At 39.0% G+C, this 22,585-nt stretch overlaps 1 protein-coding gene across 1 annotated transcript; it reads left to right on the top strand.

The window, feature by feature from the left end:
- Positions 1-17,955: 17,955 nt before the first annotated feature.
- LOC104224980 (arabinogalactan O-methyltransferase 2) lies at positions 17,956-19,082 on the top strand. Its single transcript, XM_009776719.2, has one exon. The coding sequence runs from the start codon at positions 18,112-18,114 to the stop codon at positions 18,970-18,972; it is 861 nt and encodes a 286-aa protein (XP_009775021.1). The 5' UTR covers positions 17,956-18,111; the 3' UTR covers positions 18,973-19,082.
- The last annotated feature ends 3,503 nt before the right edge of the window (positions 19,083-22,585 follow it).

Here is a 22,585-nt window from a genome sequence, read left to right as displayed (position 1 = left end):
CCACTAAATTAGTGCTTAGACCTGCCATGTCGTCATAGGACCATGCAAAAACGTCTTTATATTCGAACAATGCTTTAATTATCTCCTCCCTGAGTTGAGGTTCCAGATGGACACTTATTTTATTTTCACGTACATTTTCTTGATCCCCTAGATTAACTGTTTCTATGTCATTCAAATTAGGTTTGGGCTTTTCCTCAAAATGACTTAGTTCCTTACTAATTTCTTCATAGGCCTCATCATCCTCAAATTCCAACTCGTCATCACACTCAATTTCTTGTATTATTATTTCAGAGTTAGATTGGCTTTTAAAACTGGGCCGAAGATTCCTCACGCTTGTCAAGTCGTTGATATCAGCATAAAAAGAACTGTACAAAAGAAGAAATCAAAAATAAAATTAGAAGAAATGAAGGAAAAGGAACAATTACATTTCATTGAATATAAAGATAACAGGGTTTTAACACATCCAATTGGACGGAACATAATATCTGAATTGCAGACCCTGGAATAATCCAGACAACTAAAAGAAAATCAAAACCCATTACCAAGACTCCCTCCGGATAGGAAAAGGAGTAGTTTCCCAGTTGTTGACTTTTGCACGTGGTCCCACGAATTGCACATCTGCCCTTCTGGACCCTTCCCTAACCTGAACCATGTTAACTTCGGCGAACAACCTTTCAAACCCCTTCTCCAAATCTCCATCGGCACCAATCAGTGGTCCAGGAACCTTTGACAACAGTTGCTTTCTAATACCCGGCCTGACGAATGACCTAGACAGACGCGGGATTGGCTTTGGCAATGCCCACGCTTTCTTTTTCATTTTTCTAGCTCTTCTCACGTCTGCAACGGTGGGTTTGAACCCAAGACCAAAAGTATCCAGATTCTTTGGAAGAGAAACTGGTCGCACAATACCTTACAGGGATGCACCTAAACCCTTGCCCTGTACGAAACCATTTTTCAACATTTCAACAGCTACCATAACTGATGTCGCAGCCATCTTTGGAGTTGGAACGCACTTTCCTTCCGGAATTTTCTCTACCGATACTGTGTCGGAAACCTGATAAACCCATGGTCCCTTGTCATCGTGAATCTCTATGAACGGAACAATGGCACCGTTGGGCACACACAAATTATCTTCGCCGTGTACAACAATTTCCTGTCGATCCCATTCAAACTTGACCACTTGATGTAAAGTAGACGGGACTGCTTTGGCAACATGGATCCAAGGTCGTCCCAACAACAGATTGTACGAAACAGCCACATCGAGCACCTGGAATTCCATAGTAAATTCGACTGGCCCTATTGTGAGCTCAAGCACTATGTCCTCGACTGAATCCTTCCCCCCACCATCGAATCCCCGAACGCAAATACTGTTCTTATGAATCCTTTCATCCTGCACTTGCAGCTTGTTCAATATGGAGAGAGGACAGATGTTTGCGCTAGACCCGTTATCAACCAGTACCCGAGTAACCACGGAGTCTTCGCATTTCACCATCAGATAGATGGATCTATTATGCTCGGTACCCTCCATGGGTAACTCATCATCAGAAAAAGTGACTCGGTTTACCTCAAATATCTTGTTAGTTATCTTTTCCAAGTGGTATACTAAGATTTTGTCAGAAATGTGGGCTTCGTTCAAGATCTTCATCAAATCACGACGGTGTTCATCTGAATGGATCAGTAATGACAAGAGCGAGATCTGAGCTGGTGTCTTCCTTAACTGCTCCACAATGGAATAGTCTTGCACTTTCATCTTTCTCAAAAATTCTTCTGCTTCTTCCTCAGCACTGCTTTCTTCACCAACACTGGATTATCCTTTGAGGTCTTAGATTTTCTCAACTCTTCGGGGGCAAAGCATCTCCCCGATCAAGTCAATCCATGGGTCTCACACACTTCTTCTCTGACCTCTTCCCCCTTGTAAGTTACTGTCACTTGTTCATAGTTCCACGGGACCACCTTTCTGTTGATCATTGGAAGTTGAGTTATTGGTTTTATGATAATAGGCTCTGCGCGAGCACCCTTCACGACCACAACAGGTTTACTTGTAACCCCAGGTACCACCACTTTAGCTTTTTCTGGTTTCACTATAACAGCGCCTAACGACCCTTTCCCGGCTGCCACAACTGGCTTATTGTCTGCCCCTTTCAACTGACCACTGATTTCCCACTAGTTACCTATTATTTTGAACTGGTTTCACTGGAGCGGATCATTATCACCGTCTACAAGGGTTTCTTAGCCTCCCCTCCCTTATGTATCAACTCAATCATATGGGTCTCATGGTGAGCTGGTAGCATATTCTGGTTGATATTTGGTGTTTCTGGGGCCTGAACCTCGATCCGATGAGTATCAATGAGCTCTTGTACAGCTATTTTTAGATTCCAGCATTTCTTTGTGTCATGGCCCATGGCCCCTGAACAATACTCACAACTCACCGAGCGATCAAGATTTCTAGGAAGGGGATTTGGCATTTTGGCCTCGATCGGATTCAACATAACCAACTGTCTCAGTCTGTGGAATAGGCTGGTATATGATTCTCCCAATGGAGTGAAAGTCTTCTACTTCTGCAACCTTTTATTCTTAAAGGCTTGATTGGGTCGAAAACCTGTTCCAGGAGGGGTTTTGTAGGCTTTTGGGGGTGGATGGGTATTTTGTGGAGCTTGGTAGGGACTATGTGGAGCTTGTGCATGCCATTGCGCGTGAACAGGAGGTTGGGTATAGGTTTGTGCATGATAGACAGAAAAATGGGGATCTGGCGGTGGGTAGTAGTGGTGGGCTATATGGAGTGTGGGGGTATGTTTGGGGATAGGGTCGAGGCTGGTTGTAGAATGGTGGAAGGTTCCTAGATCCACCCCAAGCTGCCGACTCGATCGTTGCAACATCCTCTTTCTTATTCTTTCCGGGTACACCCCCAGTACTGTTTTGAATGGCCTGGGTGGTTGCTTTGATTGATCAGTAACTCATGATCTTATTGGACTTGAGTCCCTCCTCAACCATGCCTCCCATTTTCATAACTTCGTTAAAGGACTTGCCCACCGCTGACACTAAGTGACCAAAATAAGTGGGCTCCAAAGCCTGCAAGAAATAATCAACCATCTCGATTTCTTTCATCGGAGGGTCAACCCTCGCCGCTTGCTCTCTCCAACGGAACCCATATTCCCGGAAACTCTCACTGGGCTTCTTCTCAATCTTCGTTAATGACAGACGGTCTGGGATGATTTCAAGATTATACTGAAAATGACAGGTGAAGGCTTGGGCCAAATGGTCCAATGTGTACCACCTGCATGATCTTGTCTGGTGTACCATTCTAGCACCGACCCACTCAAACTTTGGCTAAAATATGCCATCAGCAATTCGTCTCTTCCACATGCTCCTCTCATCTTGGTGTAGAATCCTCTTAAGTGTGCTACCGGGTCGCCATGCTCATCATACAGATCAAACTTGGGCATTTTGAACCCCGCTGACAACTGAACATCTGATAACAGACATAAATCCTTATAGGCCACACTCACTTGGCCTCCCAGACCCTTCATATCTCGGAACGATTGCTCTAAGCTTTTGACCTTTCTGATCATCTCTTCATGCTCGGGATTTTTGGGCGGTTTCTCGGCCTCTGCCGGGATATTAAGATGAGGAGTGTAAGGATATGGTTCTGGAACTTTGAAGGTGGGTTCAGGGGGAGAGTACTTGTTGTCGTGAGTTTGAAACAAGGGTTCATTGGAAGATCTGTGCAAATGTGGAGGTGCCACAAAAATAGGTGTAATTGGTGGGGGAGGATACAAAACTTGTTTGGGTGGTGGAGCTTGAGAAGTATGGGAAGTGGTGCCATGGCATTGTTGGTAGAGGGGGAAGGCTGGAGATGAGTTCACAGTGGGAGGCTCCGGAGGTTGGGCTGATGGTGGGATATAAGCAGGATTGGCAGGATAAACTGGTGGTGGATGCCCTTTCGCCCAAGCTTGGTACATTTCAGCCATCTGCTGTTTCAGCTTATACATTTCTTCCCTCATTGCATTATTGTCCATTTCTTCCACCTCTTTCGACGGGTCGACAATACTTGTTTCCGGTTCTTGGTCGACCATATTCAGCCTGTCTTTCGATCGGGTGTTGTAGGAGTGAGTTGCTAGAATGCCAGTCAACTAACCACCTGCCTAGACTTAATACATCAAACAAACAACCTTGTTAGCGATTAGGCTTTAACAGATTGGTAACCGCACATTGGGCATGAATGCACCTAAACAGTTAACCGTCTCTATTGTGTATTTGATTGGTTGCATGCGTCATCCTGGCATGTTCCTTCTTTTAATTGCAAACATCCCCTTTTCTTTTCTTTTCTTTTCCTTTCCTTTCATTCCTGCCTCTGTTCTCTCTTTGTCTTTACTCTCTCTTATTTCTTATTTTCTCTCTCTTTTGCTTTTCTGCTTTTTCTTCTCTTTACTCTCTTTTATTTGGTTACAGTTGAATCCTATGGAGATTACCTACGTATCATGACCCCGCATGAATCAGACCAAGCGTAGTTCTTGTAGATAAGTGCGAAATAAAACATTTTTATGGGATTTTTAGTTTTCATAAAATAAAACAACAAATGCCTCCATTACAAACTCAAAACTAACAAATTCCAAAAGACTAACAGATTTTGATGCAAAGATGAAATACAGACTCCAAGAATGGACTGTCATACTCCAAAGAAATACAGACTCAAAAACAGAAAGAAAATACAAACTCAACATAACTTACAGACTCCGACAGAAAAGGAAATACAGACTCAAACAAAAAATCACAAATACATCAAAGCTCCTGGTGCCCGCGGGACATCATTCGGTCTCGCCACGGGCCTATGTGCAAGATCCCTTTGAAGTCGGTCCAAGTCGTTCATTATTTGTTTAACAAAGGTCATCACCACTGCAAAGAATGTAGTGCGAGTCATATCCTCACAGATGTGGCACTTCATAACGATGTAGTCGGCAATGCTTCTAATTCTCTCTCTTATGGCGCCCTTTTCTTGTAACAAACGCCCAATCTGCTGGGCCCTGGCTTCCAAAGTTTGCTCAGCCACATGATTTTGCTCCTGAAGTTGTTGCAAATCTATTTCTAATTGCGCCAATGTTGTATAACAATGTTCCCTTTCAACTTTAAAGTCTTTTGCCTGTTTGATCATTTTGTTTTCTGCGGCGATGACCCTTCTCTTTAACCCTGCGACCTCATCGTCATACCTTTCTCTCAATTGCTTAACCAAGCGTACTCGTTCATCTGAGTTTTTAGCCAATTGCTTTCGAGCCTTGGCTAATTCACTTTCTTCTTTATTCAAATCAAAACTGTAGTCATTTACTTTCTGCCTCAGGTTAGCTATGAGTTTTTCATCTTTGTCACTTCGGACTGGATTTTCTGCTGCTACTTTTAATTTCTGGATTTGAGCTCAAAGGGCCTCATTTTCTTTGGCTAGTTTTTTCTTTTCTCCTTCATCCGCCGCCACTTGCAAGCTATTATCGAATTGAAGTTCTCTGACTTGCTTTTCCAACTTGCTTATGGTAGCCCTGTACTCGTTTTCTTTGGTCAGCCAATCCCATTGTACCTGAGCTCCGTCGGTGAATTGCTGGACATGGGGTCTCTTTGTGGGCCTGTCAGGCTCATGTTGAACTCGAGATCTTTTACCATACCAAGCAATATAACTGGGCTCCACCTCGCCTCTGGATAGGTCTCGTACTTGCGTGTTAGGTCCTAAGAATCTGCACTGATGCCAAACCCGACGCACTTTTTCTTCTGGGAAGGCAGCTTTTGGGTCTAACTCAATGACTTGCTGACTCAATTCTTCATTGTGTGGGATGGTCTGGTACCGGCCCAACTGATGCAAGACTCTGTGCGGAGCATAAGGCTGGATACTCCACAGACCTATCAACAGCAAAAAACACACCTCACCCGACATATAGATTACTTCGTTGACCGAGAGCCATCCGAATGTCCATTCGATCTTATTTGCGGTCAAAGATCTCAAATGAGCATGCCATGCTTCCGTACCATCTGGAAACTCATAACCCTCTACTCGCTTTTCATGTTTTTCGATGCACTCGAGGCCGATCATACCGCAATTCAGGTATCCGGGACGGTGGCAAAGGTGTTCCTCCATCCATATTTGTAACAGCATAATGCACCATTTAAAGAACTTTGCTCCTTCTCGACAACGAGTAAGAGCTCGGTTAATTTCTGCCAAGATCAACGGCACTATAGTCCCATTTTCCTTCTTCACCATAAAGTCAGCTATCCTTACTAATCCCATCTCTATGTTCCCATCTTTTCTCTGGCAAACCAAAATACCCAGGAACGCCACTATAAAAGATAATCCTCTCCGAGCTTCCCACTTGTATTAATTTCCAGCATGAGTAAGACCAGTATCTGGTGTTTTGAAGCTACGTGGATTCCCGTATTGTCGGTACAGAAAGTAGAAGGTACAAAACCCTTTGGCCAAATTTCTGTCTCGGACATCCCGACTGATGCTTAACAAGTCCAAATATTTGTGGGGGTCACTATTCTTGGTGCTATCAGGTATTGACTTCTGAGATTCCCTTCGGAACCAGCATAGCCTGCTATCTCTTCTAGCATAGGAGTTAACTCGAAATCCGCAAAGTAGAACACATTATGTGCTGGGTCCCAAAACGGTATTAAGGCCTCAATCACATCTTTTCTGGGCTTGACCTTCAAAAGCCCAATAAGACCGCCCAGTGCTTTTGTCACAATTTTTCTGTTGTCGTCCCCCAAATCATGCCACCACATATGTAACTCCAAAGGGATCTCTTCACGGACTGAGAAAGGTTTATTTTGATTTGTGCTCATCCTGCACATTTATTAAGGTGATTTTAATTTAAAAGAAAACCATGACTCGTTTTGACATAAGAGAAATGACCAATTCCAAAATTTCCATAAAACATCTGGCCTTGCCAACACGGCCTTTCAGCACTTCAAAAACGAAAATTTTAAGGCTGTGTCAGCTAACCGGCCAAAACCTTTGAAAGTGACAAAAGTGGTTGTTCTTGCAAAAATAGTCTTTCGGTGCCCTTTTAGGGACATTCGGCTATTTCTGACAAGAATGGAATCACCCTAATTATTTTCAAATCAAAGTAAAACTTTTGGGCTTTTGGGCTATTTTTGCAAAAAGGAAGTTGGACCCGATGGGGGTTGCCTACGTATCTCACACCCTATGAGAATCAAACTGGCGTAGTTCGGGCAAATAAAACAAACTATTTTTGAAAACAAGAGTCTCTCTTTTTTATTTCATTGGCAAAGAAAACTATTTTTTGAAAACAAAAACTTTTTCTCTCTTTTTTTCATTCCATTGATAAATAAAACAATCTATTTTGAAACAAAAAAACTTTTGTCCCTTTCTTCCCTCTTTTTATTTTCTCGAAAATTCGGCAGAGTTTCGACACTATTTGGACATTGGGTTTTTTCAGAATAGGCGATTAACTCTCTTTAACCCTCATACTGCCATTTCTCTTTCCTCAACCTTTCCCAATATTCATAAGCCGGTCAGCATGCAATTCCGAAGCAAATAAATGCACAAGTAGCAAGTAGGATGCATTAGGATGGTCTTTTTATTTCGGGTGCACCTGTCCTAGACAGACCCAACCCCTGTATTGAGTCTCCAAAGTCAAAATGCACATGATGCAAACAAACGTTCCTACTAGGGATCTGGCATGAAGCTGTGTTTTGCTAGGTTTAAATCTTGGGGTTTATTGTTCTAGACCTGGCTTACCCGAGCGGACAGCTCGAGCCGAAGGGGGGCAACGTACCCGGAATACAGAAGCTTTACCGCCTTTGCAACTTGTCCGACCTCGTTATAAATTTGGAATATGACTCTAACAGAAAAGAACATACGAAGTGCACACTTCTTCATGATTTAGAAGACTCAAAGAGAGGAAGGATTTTGCAACAATTTATATACAGTTCACGGAATATCAAAGCGGTAAAAGCAATCAATTAGCACATTAGGCCCAAATCATGTAACAAATTCAGATAATGGATAACGCCAACTATAACAATTATTCTAAGCTCAAATTCTTGAACCCTGAACCACAGATTCTGGGTTCGATCCCCAGCAGAGTCGCCAGAGCTGTCACACCTCCTTTTTACCTTACACCCCCGGAAAGGGTCTAAAGGAGTTTTTCCAATTAAAGGACAATCGCAACGGGATTTATTGTTAAAAAATTCAAAGTCGTCACTTGGGAGATTTATGGTGTCACAAGTCACCGGTTGAATCCCGAATTGAGGAAAGGGTTAACTCTATTTAACAGTCCGCAAACTAGAAATCCGAGTAAGGAATTCTGTTAACCCGGGAGAAGGTGTTAGGCATTCTCGAGTTCCGTGGTTTTAGCACAGTCGCTCAACTGTTATAACTGGCTTAATTATCATGGAGCTTCTTCTGTCGTCCATTCTGTTATTGCCGAAATGCAATCTGCAATTCTCAGGATGTTGACTATTATCAAATCACTCTGTTCCTTATTCATATTTTGTTTATCTTGTTCACCAATTCATACTGGTTCTATTATTCTAGGGTCTAACTTTTCCTCTTGGTAATAGCGCTAGAGTTGCGAACTTATTTCTCAAAATGAGGATATGACTCTATGGCCTATATTCTTTCATTGTCTCAAGGCATGTCATCTTTTATCTTTCCCTTCACTTGACTGTAAATTCTGTAATGCTGTCATCATTTTTTGACCTACCGTTATTATCCGTGTATCATATCTTACTCATAATGCTTCATTAACTCTCTTCTTATATCCCGCTAATTAGCTATATCTACTGCTTTATTAAAAAACTCGAACAAAACATTCTTTTGCCTTTGGCTCCCCTTGCTCCATCCCTTGTCTCTTTCAGTTGCCTAACATTTTTTTCATTACTAGGTGCGGGAGCCATACTAAGGTAATATTTATCCCTTAAAGGCTTATAGTGCATGTCTTTGTAGTACTCATATCTGGCTGTACTATTTCAAAGTGCACCATCTGGTGTCTCATAAAGAGATCTATTAGCATATTTGCAATATCCTTCGGAAATGTCAACTGACGCAAACAATTCGTTCATCATATCTTCTCGTACTACTTCTGTTAATCCCCATAGGGCATATTTGGAATGGGGTGAAACCAATTGTATATACCTTTGTTACTGTTGAATATAAGTCAAAAATCTTATGTTCCTCTACCTCATTATAAACGCTGTTAACCTTCATTAACTGGGCGCCTCTTACCCTTCTTCATCTTGGTTCTTTTACTTGTTGAAACTTGTATTTATCTTCTTAATCTCTCATTGTCTTTCACCATAAAGATGGATAGACATTCTTGCCCTAAGGCTTCTTATCAGGAAGTTTACACCTTTCAGTACACCCATGATTAATTATTTTTAGGAAGATTCCACGTTATTTAAAACACACCTTGAACTACGTCACATAAAATGCACCCGCGGTTCGCGACACGTTCTATTTAACGTTGTTGAGAATGGAAATTGGATCACATCAAATGCATACCCGAATTTTAGACTTACGTATCATGACCATTCCATGGGAACCGGATCCATAGTCACGATGATTTTATTTACGCGCCTAGAAGTTTGCCCACCCCTACGATGATCCAAAAGCTTGATCACATGAAAAGGTTCTCAAGAAAAGCTAACTGGAAAGACATGCTACAAATGATTAAAGATAATTCGGTACATCACCGAATCTACAATTTTATAACTTTGCATTGTGAACAAGACCATTGGTTATAGTAACTCACGTTATCTAACCTTAACCAAAAAAGAACCTTCTAAAGAAATGAAGCAGGCCTCATTCCCAGCCAGTAGGAGTTGGGGTGCGAGGACTTAAGGGAAATTCATGTTGAAACAAAAGAAAACCAACAAGAAAAAGACTTTAAACATTTTGCCGAATCAACATATCAAATACTAGTTTTTAACTTGACAGTTTCAAAAGAAAAGAAAGCAATCTCAACGTGATTTGGGCCTAAGTCTGCCTTAGACTCGTATGGCCTCTTTATTTGAACAACGAGTATCAAAACCTCATGCTAATAGGATACCATGGGATTCCATAACTAGAACAAACTAGCCTATGTAAGTTCAACAATCAATCACAAATTGAACAATTCCGCAGGTGAACAGACATACCATTATAGTTATCCCATAACACACATTGTCCAAATAACCATTTCAGCATTTCGAAACTATATGATATGAACTTTAATTTACTTGAATCTAAACCTCACACTCATACTCCCCCAGAATCAAACCGACAAGTAGACATAAACTCACTTTACGATATTCAGCAATGTGAGAAAGGGCTATACTAAACATGCATAATATATGATTACAGACTTAATAATATAGCAGTAGATGAAATAGTAGAAGTAAACTTGAAATATAACTTGCATCTCAAGTGTTTCATACTCAAAGTGTAGATTCATATTCACATGTTGTCTATGGTTCCCAAAATATACCTGGAAAACAAAGAAAGTAGAGAAAATGAGGGATCAGTAGCAACATGACAATATCAGCAGCAATACAACAGTTCTTGCACAATTGAACCCACCCCCAAACTTCCAAAAATCAGCTTCAAACAGTTCAAACCAAGCTTCTAAACCCAAATTAAAGCCAGGTTTCCGGGCAAATGCACGACTTGGAAACTATTTTCAGGAAAATTTCCAGAGTAACAAGGATTCAGGGAGTCAAAACCAAAACCAATTCAAATAATTTCTAACATTTTCTAGGACATATCAGAAGAAAATCAATTACTTCTCCAACTCAGTATATTTCTTTTTCTGTCCAGTCTCTCTAAGGTGTCAAAAATTGTGTGTTGAATGAGAAGAACGCTTCCTTTATAAGGTTGAGGGTCTGTTGTGTGCCTTCCAAGGCAAGGCAGTCAGATTTTTTCCAAAATACCCTCACAGGGCATCTTTTAAAACTGATTTTTGGACAGCTGTCCATTTCCTTCAGATATTTTCAATTTACAGCCTGTTTTCCCTAACCATTTTGGGCAACTGTCCATTTAGGAAGCTTCCCATCAGTTATTAAAGATTCTTCAAGTTAAAATAATCTCCAAAATTACCTCTTAAAGTTCCCAATTATTCACTTATCCCCCTTAAATTCTGAATGCTCACAATCACAATAACAGTAAACAAACGAGCTAACACTTTCAAACAGATTGAAATTCAAAACAACTATTGAAATTATGAAGAACTAGCCTGAATATCCTTCACACATAAATATGAATTCAGAAAATGTTCTTGAAACAAGAATTAATGCGAACGATGAACTATACTTGACTAATCTCAATGCTTTAGTTCCAAAATTAATTCACAAACGTAAAATGAAACCTAGCGGAAAGAAGAAAATCTCACGAATTGAAACCAAATTAAACTCAAACCTTACGAAGCCGATTGTCATTAACAATTAAGCAAACAAGCTAACTAATGAACTTACAACCAAAACATAATACAATTAAGCAAGAAACGAAATTTTTGAAGGACGAAAACTAGAAAAACAAACAACCAAGCAAACAAACAGAAAAGATCAAAGGAAACCAATCGACGCAAACGAAATTATCCCAAACCTACTTCGGCAAGAACTGCATGAACTCGAACAAACCTTGGAGAAGAAAGTGAACCTTTGAAGGTCATTAATCGTCTGTCCTTAGCAAAAGACAAACGATTAATGACGGTTTTGGGTTCACTCGACCTTGCTGAGCCAGAAAGGAACCTAGGGAGAGACTTGGCTATCCGGACCTCTGCTCTACCACTGACGGGCCAGTTTGAAATGAAACAAACTCGTATTTGAGGCAGGAAGGAGATGAGGGGTTGCATGGTGTGATTCTGGGTGGATTTGGGAATTTTTAGGGTTTTAGGTGCTGCCCTTAGATTTGAGATTCGAGGTGAGGGAGGGGGATTTGAGAGGAACTGTTTGGAGATTTGGGATGGGGAGGTGTAAGGGAGTTCATGGTGTTAATTTGGTAGTGCTTGGAGGTGGCGCCACCACCGGATGGTGGAGGAATTCTGGGGCGGCTACTAGGGTTTGTGGGGCAGGTTTGTGAAGACGGGGGTATTGGGACGATGAAATGAGGGGGGTAGGGTGCGCTTGGACATATATATATTGAACCCCCCCCCCAGTTCTGATCTGTTGGATCAGGCGATATCAACGGCCCAGATCCATCTTAATGAAACAGTGTCGTTTCGTTTAGGGGGGAAATCCAGACCGGGTCAGGCGTGGGTTGGGCCGGGTATTGGGTGGTTATTACTTGGGCTGAGGCAACAAAATCGGGTTTGAGCCCAGATTTCTTTCATTCTTTCTTTTTCCTTTTTCAATCCACAATTCTTTTCTTTTCCTAAAATCAAAATAAATCCTAAATTAATTAATAATAATTTTTCAAACTAAATTAACCTACCCAAATAGATTAATCACTCATCATGGTATTTACAATAATTAATTAAACCCTAAATTTAAGGGAAAAATTGCACAATTCAAAATTAAAAGTAAAAAATGCAAAATGAATTATTTTTGCGATTTTCATTTTTTATAAAACAAACTAATTTGCTAATTAATCTAAAACATAAAATTAAATCCTAAATGCAGATGCAATATATTTTTGTATTTTTCATGAATTAAATAAAATAAACGTGCACAGACAAATGCAAATAATTAAAAGAAAATGCCACGAAATCCAACAAAATTGCAAACACTGAAAGAAATTATTTTGTTTTGAATTTGTTGGAGTAATACATATAGGGCAAAAATCACGTGCTCACATAAAGAATATATTAAAAGTATTGTTTTTTTAAATACATATATTATATTAAAACATGCACTTATTACTTTTAACTTATTATCCGTTCTAATGAGTCATATCACACCACCTTCATTCTTCGTATCACACCTTTTTTTTACCAGTCAAAACAAGCTTCGCTCTTGAACGTGCAAAAGCAGTCTCATCATTAATTTCATCCAAGAAAACGACTATGCCTCGATACAGTAGTCGGCGGTTTAATCGGTGTCGGTGGTTTAGATTTTTTAGCTCAAGAAAATTAAAGTACTTTCAGAACATGTTTTATTTTAATAAGTACTACATGTAATGGAAAATAAATATAGGTTAACTCCCAAGACAAATTTTAATACGTACATGTAAATGAAAACAAATATATAGATATACTCCCAAGATGGTTTTTTAGTCTTTTACCTGACTCACGACTACAAAGATACCACGTACTCCAATTAATTATACAGCTGAAAACGAAAGAATCTTCATATCTCAGTAGAAATGAAAAGGATAAGCCAATCCATAAATAAAGTTAGCATTTTCTGTTTAAGTCAATATTGTAGCATGTCGTTGTTCATTTTTGTCATCGGTTTCAACAGTGATCGCTGATGATACGTTTTTAATTTTTATTAATTCGATGTTTTTGCGGTACTAGTAAATATAACTTAAATTGTAACGACTCATCGGATCGTTTTGAGTAATTGCGTCCAGTTTGACAGTTTGAGGTCATGAATAACTTTACATAGTGTCTTATGACTTGCGTGCATCATCGGCTCTGATTTATGAGTGGTTCGGAAATGATTTTAAGGGGTGACTCTCATTTGAGGAGCTCGAAGTTGAAATAATTGACCAATGTTTAACCTTTGAGTATTTGACCTAAGATCAGAGTTTCGATGGTTCCGTTAGGTCTGGATGGTGATTTTGGACTTGGGTGTATGCTCCGATTTGCATTTGGAGGTTTCTAGAATGTTTCAACACCATTTGACGGAAGTTGGCAATTTAAAGGTTTGGAATTTTTCTAAGTTTGACCATGGTTTGACTTTAAGGCTATCGGGTTCGGATTTTAGTTTCGGGACTTGAAATAGGTCCGTTTCGTCATTTGGAACTTGCTTGCAAAATTTGATGTCATTTGGAGTTGATTTGATGTGGTTCAGATATGTGTTGCAATTCTAGAAGTTCTTTAAGTTCATTGTGATTTTCATGTGTTTTGGCGTCTGATTCGTGATTTTAGAGGTTATTCCGATGTTTTGATCGCGCGAGTGAGTTTGTGTTGTGTTTTAAGACTTGTGTGGATGTAGGGTTCGAAACCCCGAGGACTCGGATGAGTTTCAGATGCGTTTCGGAGTGTTTGAAAAAAGGTTCAGCTTTACTGGTGTCTCTGTTCTCGCATTTGCGAGGTTTTCATCGCATTTGCGATGTCCGCATTTGCGATGATGGGCTAGGGCAGGAAAGTTCGCATTTGCGAACAATTTCATCGCATTTGCGATTAGGTAGCTTCCATATTTGCAACACAAATTGTCGCTTTTGCGAAGACTCTGAGCTCACTATTGTGAGTCTTGTGTCGTATTTGCGACTTTGATAGAGTTGGTCAGCCTTCACTTTTGCGAAGCTCTTGTCACATTTGCGATCCGGATATCGCAAATGCGACATTTGAGGCTGGTATTAAGACTTTCATTTCGGGACTTAGCTTCTTTTTACCATATTTTGAACCCTAGTCTCGATGGGAGGCGATTTTGTGGACGGATTTTCATACCAAAATATTGGGTAAGTGACTCTATTCAATTTTTAATTATATTTCGTGATTGTACATTAGTTTAACATCAAATTCATGAGAATCTAAGGGGAAAATTTGGGAATTTTGTCAAAATTTTGAAAAAAAATAAAAATTTGGGATTTGAGAGTCGAATTGGACTCGATTTTGGAAATAAAACACGTATATGGACTCGTGGGGCTATGGGTAGTCAAGACCTACCATTGGACCCGAGTTTTGACGAGCCTAGGGTTGATTTTTATTGACTTTTTAGAAATTGTATAAAGATCAAAGCTTTGTTAATTGGAAATGTTTTCTCTTGCATTGTGTGTTGTATTTAAGTCGTCTTTGGCTAGGTTGAGCCGAACGGAGGTGAATTTGTAAAGGAAAAGCTAATTTGAATATTGATTTGGCCGAATAAAGGTAAGTATTTTGCCTGACTTTGTGTGAGGGAAACTACCCCTTAGGTTTTGGATTGATGGTACTGTTTGAATTATGTTGAAGGCGTGTACACAAAGTGACGAGTGTGTACATGGGCTTTTATGTGGTATTCGATCGATTTAGACCATTAGGCTTCTTTCATGCAATTAATTATAGTTATCATTTCATGTTATACCTTCTGTCTTTAGGATTTCTCTTACGTGCTTTACTTGAAGTTGTTAGTACATGTTCTATCTTTTGTTGTCAAGTTCACCCTTATATGCTAATTGTTAATTGCAATTACTTATTTAATTCATGCTTTATCTGCTACATGCCTTAATTGTTAATTGATTCTCAGAAATTGTGTCTTCGTTTATGGATTGTCATTCCTTGCTATTTGATTTCGTGAGTTATCATGTAACTTTTTCATCTGTTGTGACATCTTTGTGTAGCCACGTTATTTCTTTTGATTGTTTGGTACGCCGTAGTTGGTTGTAAATTGTGAGAGCGGGTTACACGCCGCAACAGTAATGATAATGATGATATGGTGGAATAAGGGAGGATTATGATATTGATAAATGATGATATTGTGTGGGATCAGGTTACACGCCACAACGAATATGTTTATTATTGTATGGGATCGGGTTGCACGTCGCAACGGATGTAGATGTCGAAATTGTTGTGATATTAAAGTTATTTCCGGTTGTGATTCTCATGGTACATTTTATGTTAGGACGGTTATTGTTATTTCGTATTTTGATCGTATTTGATTAACAGTCAGTATTCTAAGAACGATATTGACTTCTTGTGTGAGTCATGCATTCTATGCAATATGTTGTGTTGCCTCAATATGTCAAATTTACGCCTCTATTGTTTCTTGATAAATTGATCGTCAAGGTGAATTTATGTGCTCGGGATCATTAACTTATATCCGATTGAGTTGTTGATAATTTAGTGGATTTAAATGAAAGAATTCTTAAGGTGTTTCACTTGTGTTTCTTTCAAAAATAAACTCGTATCTCATTCAGCGTTTTACTAATTTAAATAGTTATTATATTTTACTTTAATTGGCTTCTCAAATTTACTCATCACCTTATTATTGTGTAATTACTTAAAAATTATTATCATGTTTTACTTTAACAAATTTTATATTTAACTTGCTAAATTTAATTGATGTTTTACTTTGTTTAAAAGCAATATTTTACTTCATCTCATTTATTTCTAAACTAAGCTCATCTGATACTCTATTTGCACAATGTCTCCTTTATTTTACTTTATTTGAATCTTAAATTAAGCTTAATATCTCATTTGACGCTTTACTGTATTTAAGTTTTAATTGTGTTTAAATTATTCATCGATCATCTTAGTTGATATTGACACAGATACTATGTACATGGTAGCACATGGATTTTACCGTGCGAAACTGATTTGGAAAATGTGAGCACAAGGTGCCACGTGTATAATTCTTATTGAAATTCGTGTAATAGGAATGATTTGATTGATTGAGTTGTCTTCGGTTTCCCTTACTTGAACCCATTTATATTAATTCATCTGTACCCCGGCTATGTTGTTGCTTAATTACTTGGTTGTTTCTCGTTGCCATTCGTGCTCCCTTATTTTCACTGTTGATCGTAATTTGAAATCTTTCTGCTATTGGCCTTATATTGATATCATTTCCTTGTTAGCTTTATGTCATATCCTGCACAGGTTTACATGTCCGATGAGTGACTTGACCTGGCCTCGTCACTACTCTACCGAGGTTAGGTTTGATACTTACTAGGTACCACTGTGGTGTACTCATGTTATGCTTCTGCACATTTTTGTGCAGATCTATGTACTTTTGATTGAGTTGGTTTCGAGACTTATGCCTCTACGACTAGAGACTTCAAGGTACACATGCTGGACGGCCGCAGGCTCCAAAGTCACCTTTTGTTACACTTTATTTCCACTGTTTCCTATTAGTCCGAGATAGTGATGTATTGTTATTTCTAGTGACTCTTAGAAAATTGTATGACTTGTACTATCGGTTTTGGGGTTAAGTAACTGTTGTTGGTTCAACTCTGTTGTTACATATATTATATAAAGTATTGCAGTTAAGCTAGTTAAATTCTATTAATAATGAGCATGTGTTAGGCTTATTTAATCTCTAAAATTAGGTGACATCACGACATCATAAGACGGGAAGTTGGGATCGTGACATAAACCCTATGTTTGGTCAGGTGCTTTAACCGAATGTTTTAGGAAACGAATGAAGACTTTTCCTATTAGGCTATAATGGGGTTGAGCAAGAGATTTAAAATATATGAATCTTTTTGAACCCGGAAAAGTACTTAATAATTACTCATTCAATAGCTCCTTGACAAAATGGTGTGATTCTCCCGATATAGTTAATTTTGTTTTTCGTCGAAGATAAGGAGCTATTTGATGAATAATATAGGTTCGATCTACGGAGTAATAATTTAATTCTTTAATCTGATCGTGCCACTAGAAAATGTTTATGTACGTAACATGTAAGCTGTGTTATTGCAAATCCACCCCCTCCTACTTTGTTGTCTTAATTAAAAAATAGTCCATTTTAAAGTTATTCCTACTCATTTGCCCCGATATTTCATCATTTTCCAATTTCATTAAGTATTCGCCTATGTCAGATTGACAGATCTGAGCTTCATTGACCGTTAAAACATAAGCTTAATACACCCTCCATCCCAGTTTATATGGTATTGTTAGGCTTTTGAGAGCCAAATAAGTTTCTTTGACTGTAATTTTTAAATATTTTGAACATTAATTATTGTGACTTATAGAGTATTTTTTATATAGTTTTTAAATATGTAAATTTTATTTTTAAAATTTTAAAGATTATATATGAAATTCACGGTTAAAATCGAAAATTCAACTCGCGAAATTGAAACAGTGCCACATAAACTAAGACAAAAAGAATATATAATTTGGCCCGCCTATATAATTATTGTTGGAAACAAAAATAATGGATGCTAATATTTGTTGCAATACGAATATCTATATATCCATGACTAATCACGTCGACAACGTGCATGGCAGTACTCTCATGAAAAGCTCTTATAAAAGCCTTTAATTTTTTGTTCCCTAGACAAACAAGTTTCATACTTGATATCACACCTTCTTCCTCCAAATCCATCCTTCAAAAAACATGCAAAAACAGAGTCATAGCCATTTCAAGCCAGAGAAATCATGGTGCCTCGTTATAGCATTAGTAGGTTTAATAGGAGGTGCACTTTTCATTTCCATGTTTTTCAAAACGTCAGAAAATTCCATCCTCTGCAATAATCAAGCTCCAAACATGGGGAAATTTCTCGATAATGGCAAGAGATCGAATCCGCAGCAACTCCAGCTCGATGCCATTTTACACTATGCGACATCGCGAGTGATACCTCAACAAACAATCGATGAAATCAGGGTATCTTTTGATGTTCTGAAAAACAAAACTCCATGTAATTTCCTTGTATTTGGTCTAGGCCATGATTCTCTAATGTGGGCATCGTTTAATTCCGGTGGCAATACATTGTTCCTAGAGGAAGATCCAAAATGGGTGGAAACCATACTAAAAGATGCCCCGTTCCTTCACGCTGACACCGTGAAATATCGGACAATGTTATCGGAGGCAGATGAGCTAGTAGAACATTACCATAAGGAACCAGATTGTTCAGCGAAAAAATCATTCTTACGTGGCAATCATCGCTGTAAATTAGCGTTAGACATGTTATCAGATGAAGTATATAATAAGGAATGGGATGTGATTATGATAGATGCTCCAAGAGGGTATTTTGCAGAAGCACCAGGAAGAATGGCAGCTATTTATTCGGCAGCTGTTATGGCGAGAAACAGGAAAGGAAATGGTGTCACACATGTCTACTTACATGATGTGGATCGTAAGGTTGAGAAGATTTATGCTGAGCTTTTCTTGTGTAGGAAAAATTTGGTCAAAGGTGTAGGAAGGATTTGGCATTTTGAGATTCCTCCGGCTTCTAATGCGGCCAATAATTTTTGCTAGAGATCAATGTGCTATCTTGCAGTTTCCTTTAATTAATTTCTCTTTCTTTTCATTTTGACTGTAATTTATATTTTGAATAATTGCATTAAACTTTCGATTTTCTTTCTTTACATCTACGACTATTGACTACTATATCATTAAAATTGTCTATGGAAAAGAAAATAAGATTAACCATTTTCCGTTAAAGCAACTCACTTTAAGAAGATGTTATCTAAGTAATGTAATACATATGCTGCCCATTTTCTGGAGAAAATTAAACTTCTCCTTCATCAGTTTATCTTTTCATCTTTTTCTTTTCCCAAGGAACTATGATACGTAGGAGGAGTCCAGAACCGAGATGTTGTCTTTTTAGACCCAAAATACATAAATAAGTGGAAAAAAAACTTAGTGACCAAAATATGTAAAACGAAGTTTTGAACCACGTTTTACCTTAACGTTCGTTTGGGACGTTAAGGTAAAACGCGTTTCAATACTGCGTTTTATTAAAACGCCTTTTGTAAACGCGTTTTACCTGGAAGCTAAAGGAACGTTTACTTAAAACGTGGTTCAATACTGCATTTTACTAAAACGCCTTATACAACCATGCTTTGCCTCTTCAAATACCGTCCCCTTCCCTTTCCCCTACGTTCTTCTCGACAGAAACTCCTCCCCCCCAACCTCGATAAAAAACTCAAGTGGACCCCACCCGTCCCACAAAAACTGCGGGTCATCACTTGTTTTAGAAATAAATTCTGCGTTCTGAGACCTTAAAAACCTCTTTCAGCATCACCTCGATTTGCATGCGCAGTCCGGGCATGTAGTCGGAAAGCCAATATGCAAATATTTGTGAAAAATGATGAATTTTGACTTTAAAATGAATTTAAGTTGAATTCGGTCAACATTTTGGGTAAACGGACCCGGACCCGTGATTTGACAGTCCCGAAGGGTCCGTAGGAAAATATGGGACTTGGGCATATGCCCGGAATCGTATTCCGAGGTCCCAAGCCCGAGAAATAAATTTTTAAAGAAAATTATTTTCTGGAATATTATGAGTTTTTGAAAGTGAAATGTGTTTAAGCCTTGATGGTATCGGGCCCGTATTTTGGTTCCGGAGCTGGTACAGGTCTTATATGTGATTTAACATGAGTCTGTGAAATTTAGTAAGAAACGGACTTGAAATAACGTGAATCAGATCGTATTTGATGCTAAATTCGATGTTATTTTAGTGATTTGAATGCACGAGCGAGTCCGTATGATGTTTTTAGGTTGGTGTGCATGTTTGGTTTGGAGCCCCGAGAGCTCAGGTGAATTTTGGATAGGCCACGGGGTGTATTTTAGACTTGAAAATTTGCAAGCTTTAGCTATTTCATTGCAGGACTATAGGCTTCGCATTTGTGAAGCCTGACTCGCAAATGGAGTTCGCAAATGCGAGGGCTGAGTCGCAAATGCGAAACAACCCAGTCCAGCCCTTCCTCGCAAATGCGAGATTTCCCTTTGCAAATGCGATGCTCCCCATTTAGGCATGTTATCGCAAATGCGACTGTAGTTTCGCAATTACGACTTCGCAAATGCGAAAGTTGCCTCACAAATGCAAGCTTAGCAGAGCCTGGGTTCACAATTGCGAACCCTGATCGCAATTGCGATACCTGCAACCCATAAGTTCATAACTTAGACGCATTTTCAACTATTCTTCACATCTTCTCAAAACATAAACTCTCTAGGGCGGTTTTTCAAAGGTAACTTCTCTTCCTAATCGTTTGAAAGTGATTTCTAACTAGTTTTCTTCAATCTTTAACATCTTTTCACATGATTTCAACTCAAAAATCAATGATTTTCATGGGGGAAATTGGGTGTTTTGGGTAGAACCTACATTTTTAAAAATTTGGGGATTTGGACCTCGATTTGAGGTCTGATTTCAAAATAAATTATATATTTGGGTTTGTGGGGGAATGGGTAATTGGGTTTTGGTTCGAACCTCGGGTTTTGACCATGTGGGTCCGGGGGCGATTTTTGACTTTTTGGGTAAAACTTTGGAAAACTTATTTTCATGCATTAGAATTGATTCATTTAGCGTTTATTGATGTAATTAAGTAACTTGTGGCTAGATATGAGCGAATTGGTGGTGTAATCAAGAGGTAAAGCGATAGTTGAGACTTGAATTATGTTCGTGGAATCGAGGTAAGTGTTTGGTCTAACCTTAGCTTGAGGGATTGTGTCTTATTTGCTATGTGTTAATTGTAGAGTATGACGTATAGGTATGGTGACAAGTATCTATACGTCGGTGTCAAGCATGACCGTGAGTCTTGTATTGTAATTGTTATGACTCTGTTGTAGTTTATATGAAGATTATCATTATTGTTCCCTTGCCGGAATATTATTTCATTATTGTTCCCTTGCCAAGATATTATTATCATTATTGTTCCCTTGTCAGGATGTTATTGTCATATTATTGCTCCTTTGCCGGGATGTTTGTTTAGATATTATTGATCCCTTGACGGGACCCTTTTTGTGATTGGTGTTGATAAAATAAATAGGAGCGGGTTGCACGCCTGCAACGGTAATATAAGAAATGGGAGCGGATTGCACGCCTGCAACGATAATATAAGAAATGGCAGTGGGTTGCACGCCTACAACGGTAATATGTGAAATAGGAGCGGGTTGCGCGCCTACAACGGTAATATGTGAAATAGGACCGGGTTGCATGCCTGCAACGGTATTACGTGTGTGCCTGTTTCTTCTATTTTCTTTTTTTTTTGCTGGTAATTAATTTATGGCATTCCTTATGTTTCTCTACTGCCGTTTTGTTGTTACCTGTTACTCCCCGCAACATGTTTTCCCCTACCCAATTTTAATTGTAATTATCTACTTCTATTCCACTGTATATGATTTAACTACACTGGTTTATTTGGTAGTTTAGTCCTAGCCTCGTCACTACTTCGTCGAGGTTAGGCTAGCCACTTACCGACACATGAGGTCAGTTGTGTTGATACTACACTCTGCACTGTGTGCAGATATTGATATCGAAGCGCTTGGACCGCAGTGAGGGTGTTGTCTTCAGTCCACACAGGCGACCCGAGGTAGTCCTGCAGATGTCCGCGAGCCTTGGCGTCACCTCCTATATTTCATTTATCCTATTTCCTTTACTTATTTCAGAAACAGAGTATTTTTTATCTTTCAGACTTTGTATGTAGCATTTTTAGGCCGTCTGTAAAACTGTGACACCAGTCCTGTGTAGTCGATGCTCAAGCAGTTGTATTGGATACATATTCAGATATTTTATTGCATTTCTTCTACTTATTGTAAATTCCGCTACCTACACGTTATTGCTTCATAATTGTTAAAGAATATAAAAAGATAATTTGTTCAAATAGTTGGCTTGTCTAGCTCATATTAGTAGGCGCCACCATGACTTCCGAGGGCGGGAAATCCGGGTCGTGACAAGTTGGTATCAGAGCTCTAGGTTACATGGGTCTCACAGTTTACAGACAAGCTTAGTAGAGTTTGAGGGATTGGTACGAAGACGTCTGTATTTATCCCTAGAGGCTACAGAGTTAGGAAAAACTTCCCATTTATTCTTTCCTGGCGTGCGGTTTGGTTTCTCAATGCTAATTGAATTTCTACTCTGTTCTTTCGC

The sequence above is a fragment of the Nicotiana sylvestris genome, chromosome 12 (assembly GCF_000393655.2).
Source record: "Nicotiana sylvestris chromosome 12, ASM39365v2, whole genome shotgun sequence".
In the NCBI taxonomy this organism is placed as follows: domain Eukaryota; kingdom Viridiplantae; phylum Streptophyta; class Magnoliopsida; order Solanales; family Solanaceae; genus Nicotiana; species Nicotiana sylvestris.
This window is presented reverse-complemented; position numbering and strand designations above follow the sequence as displayed.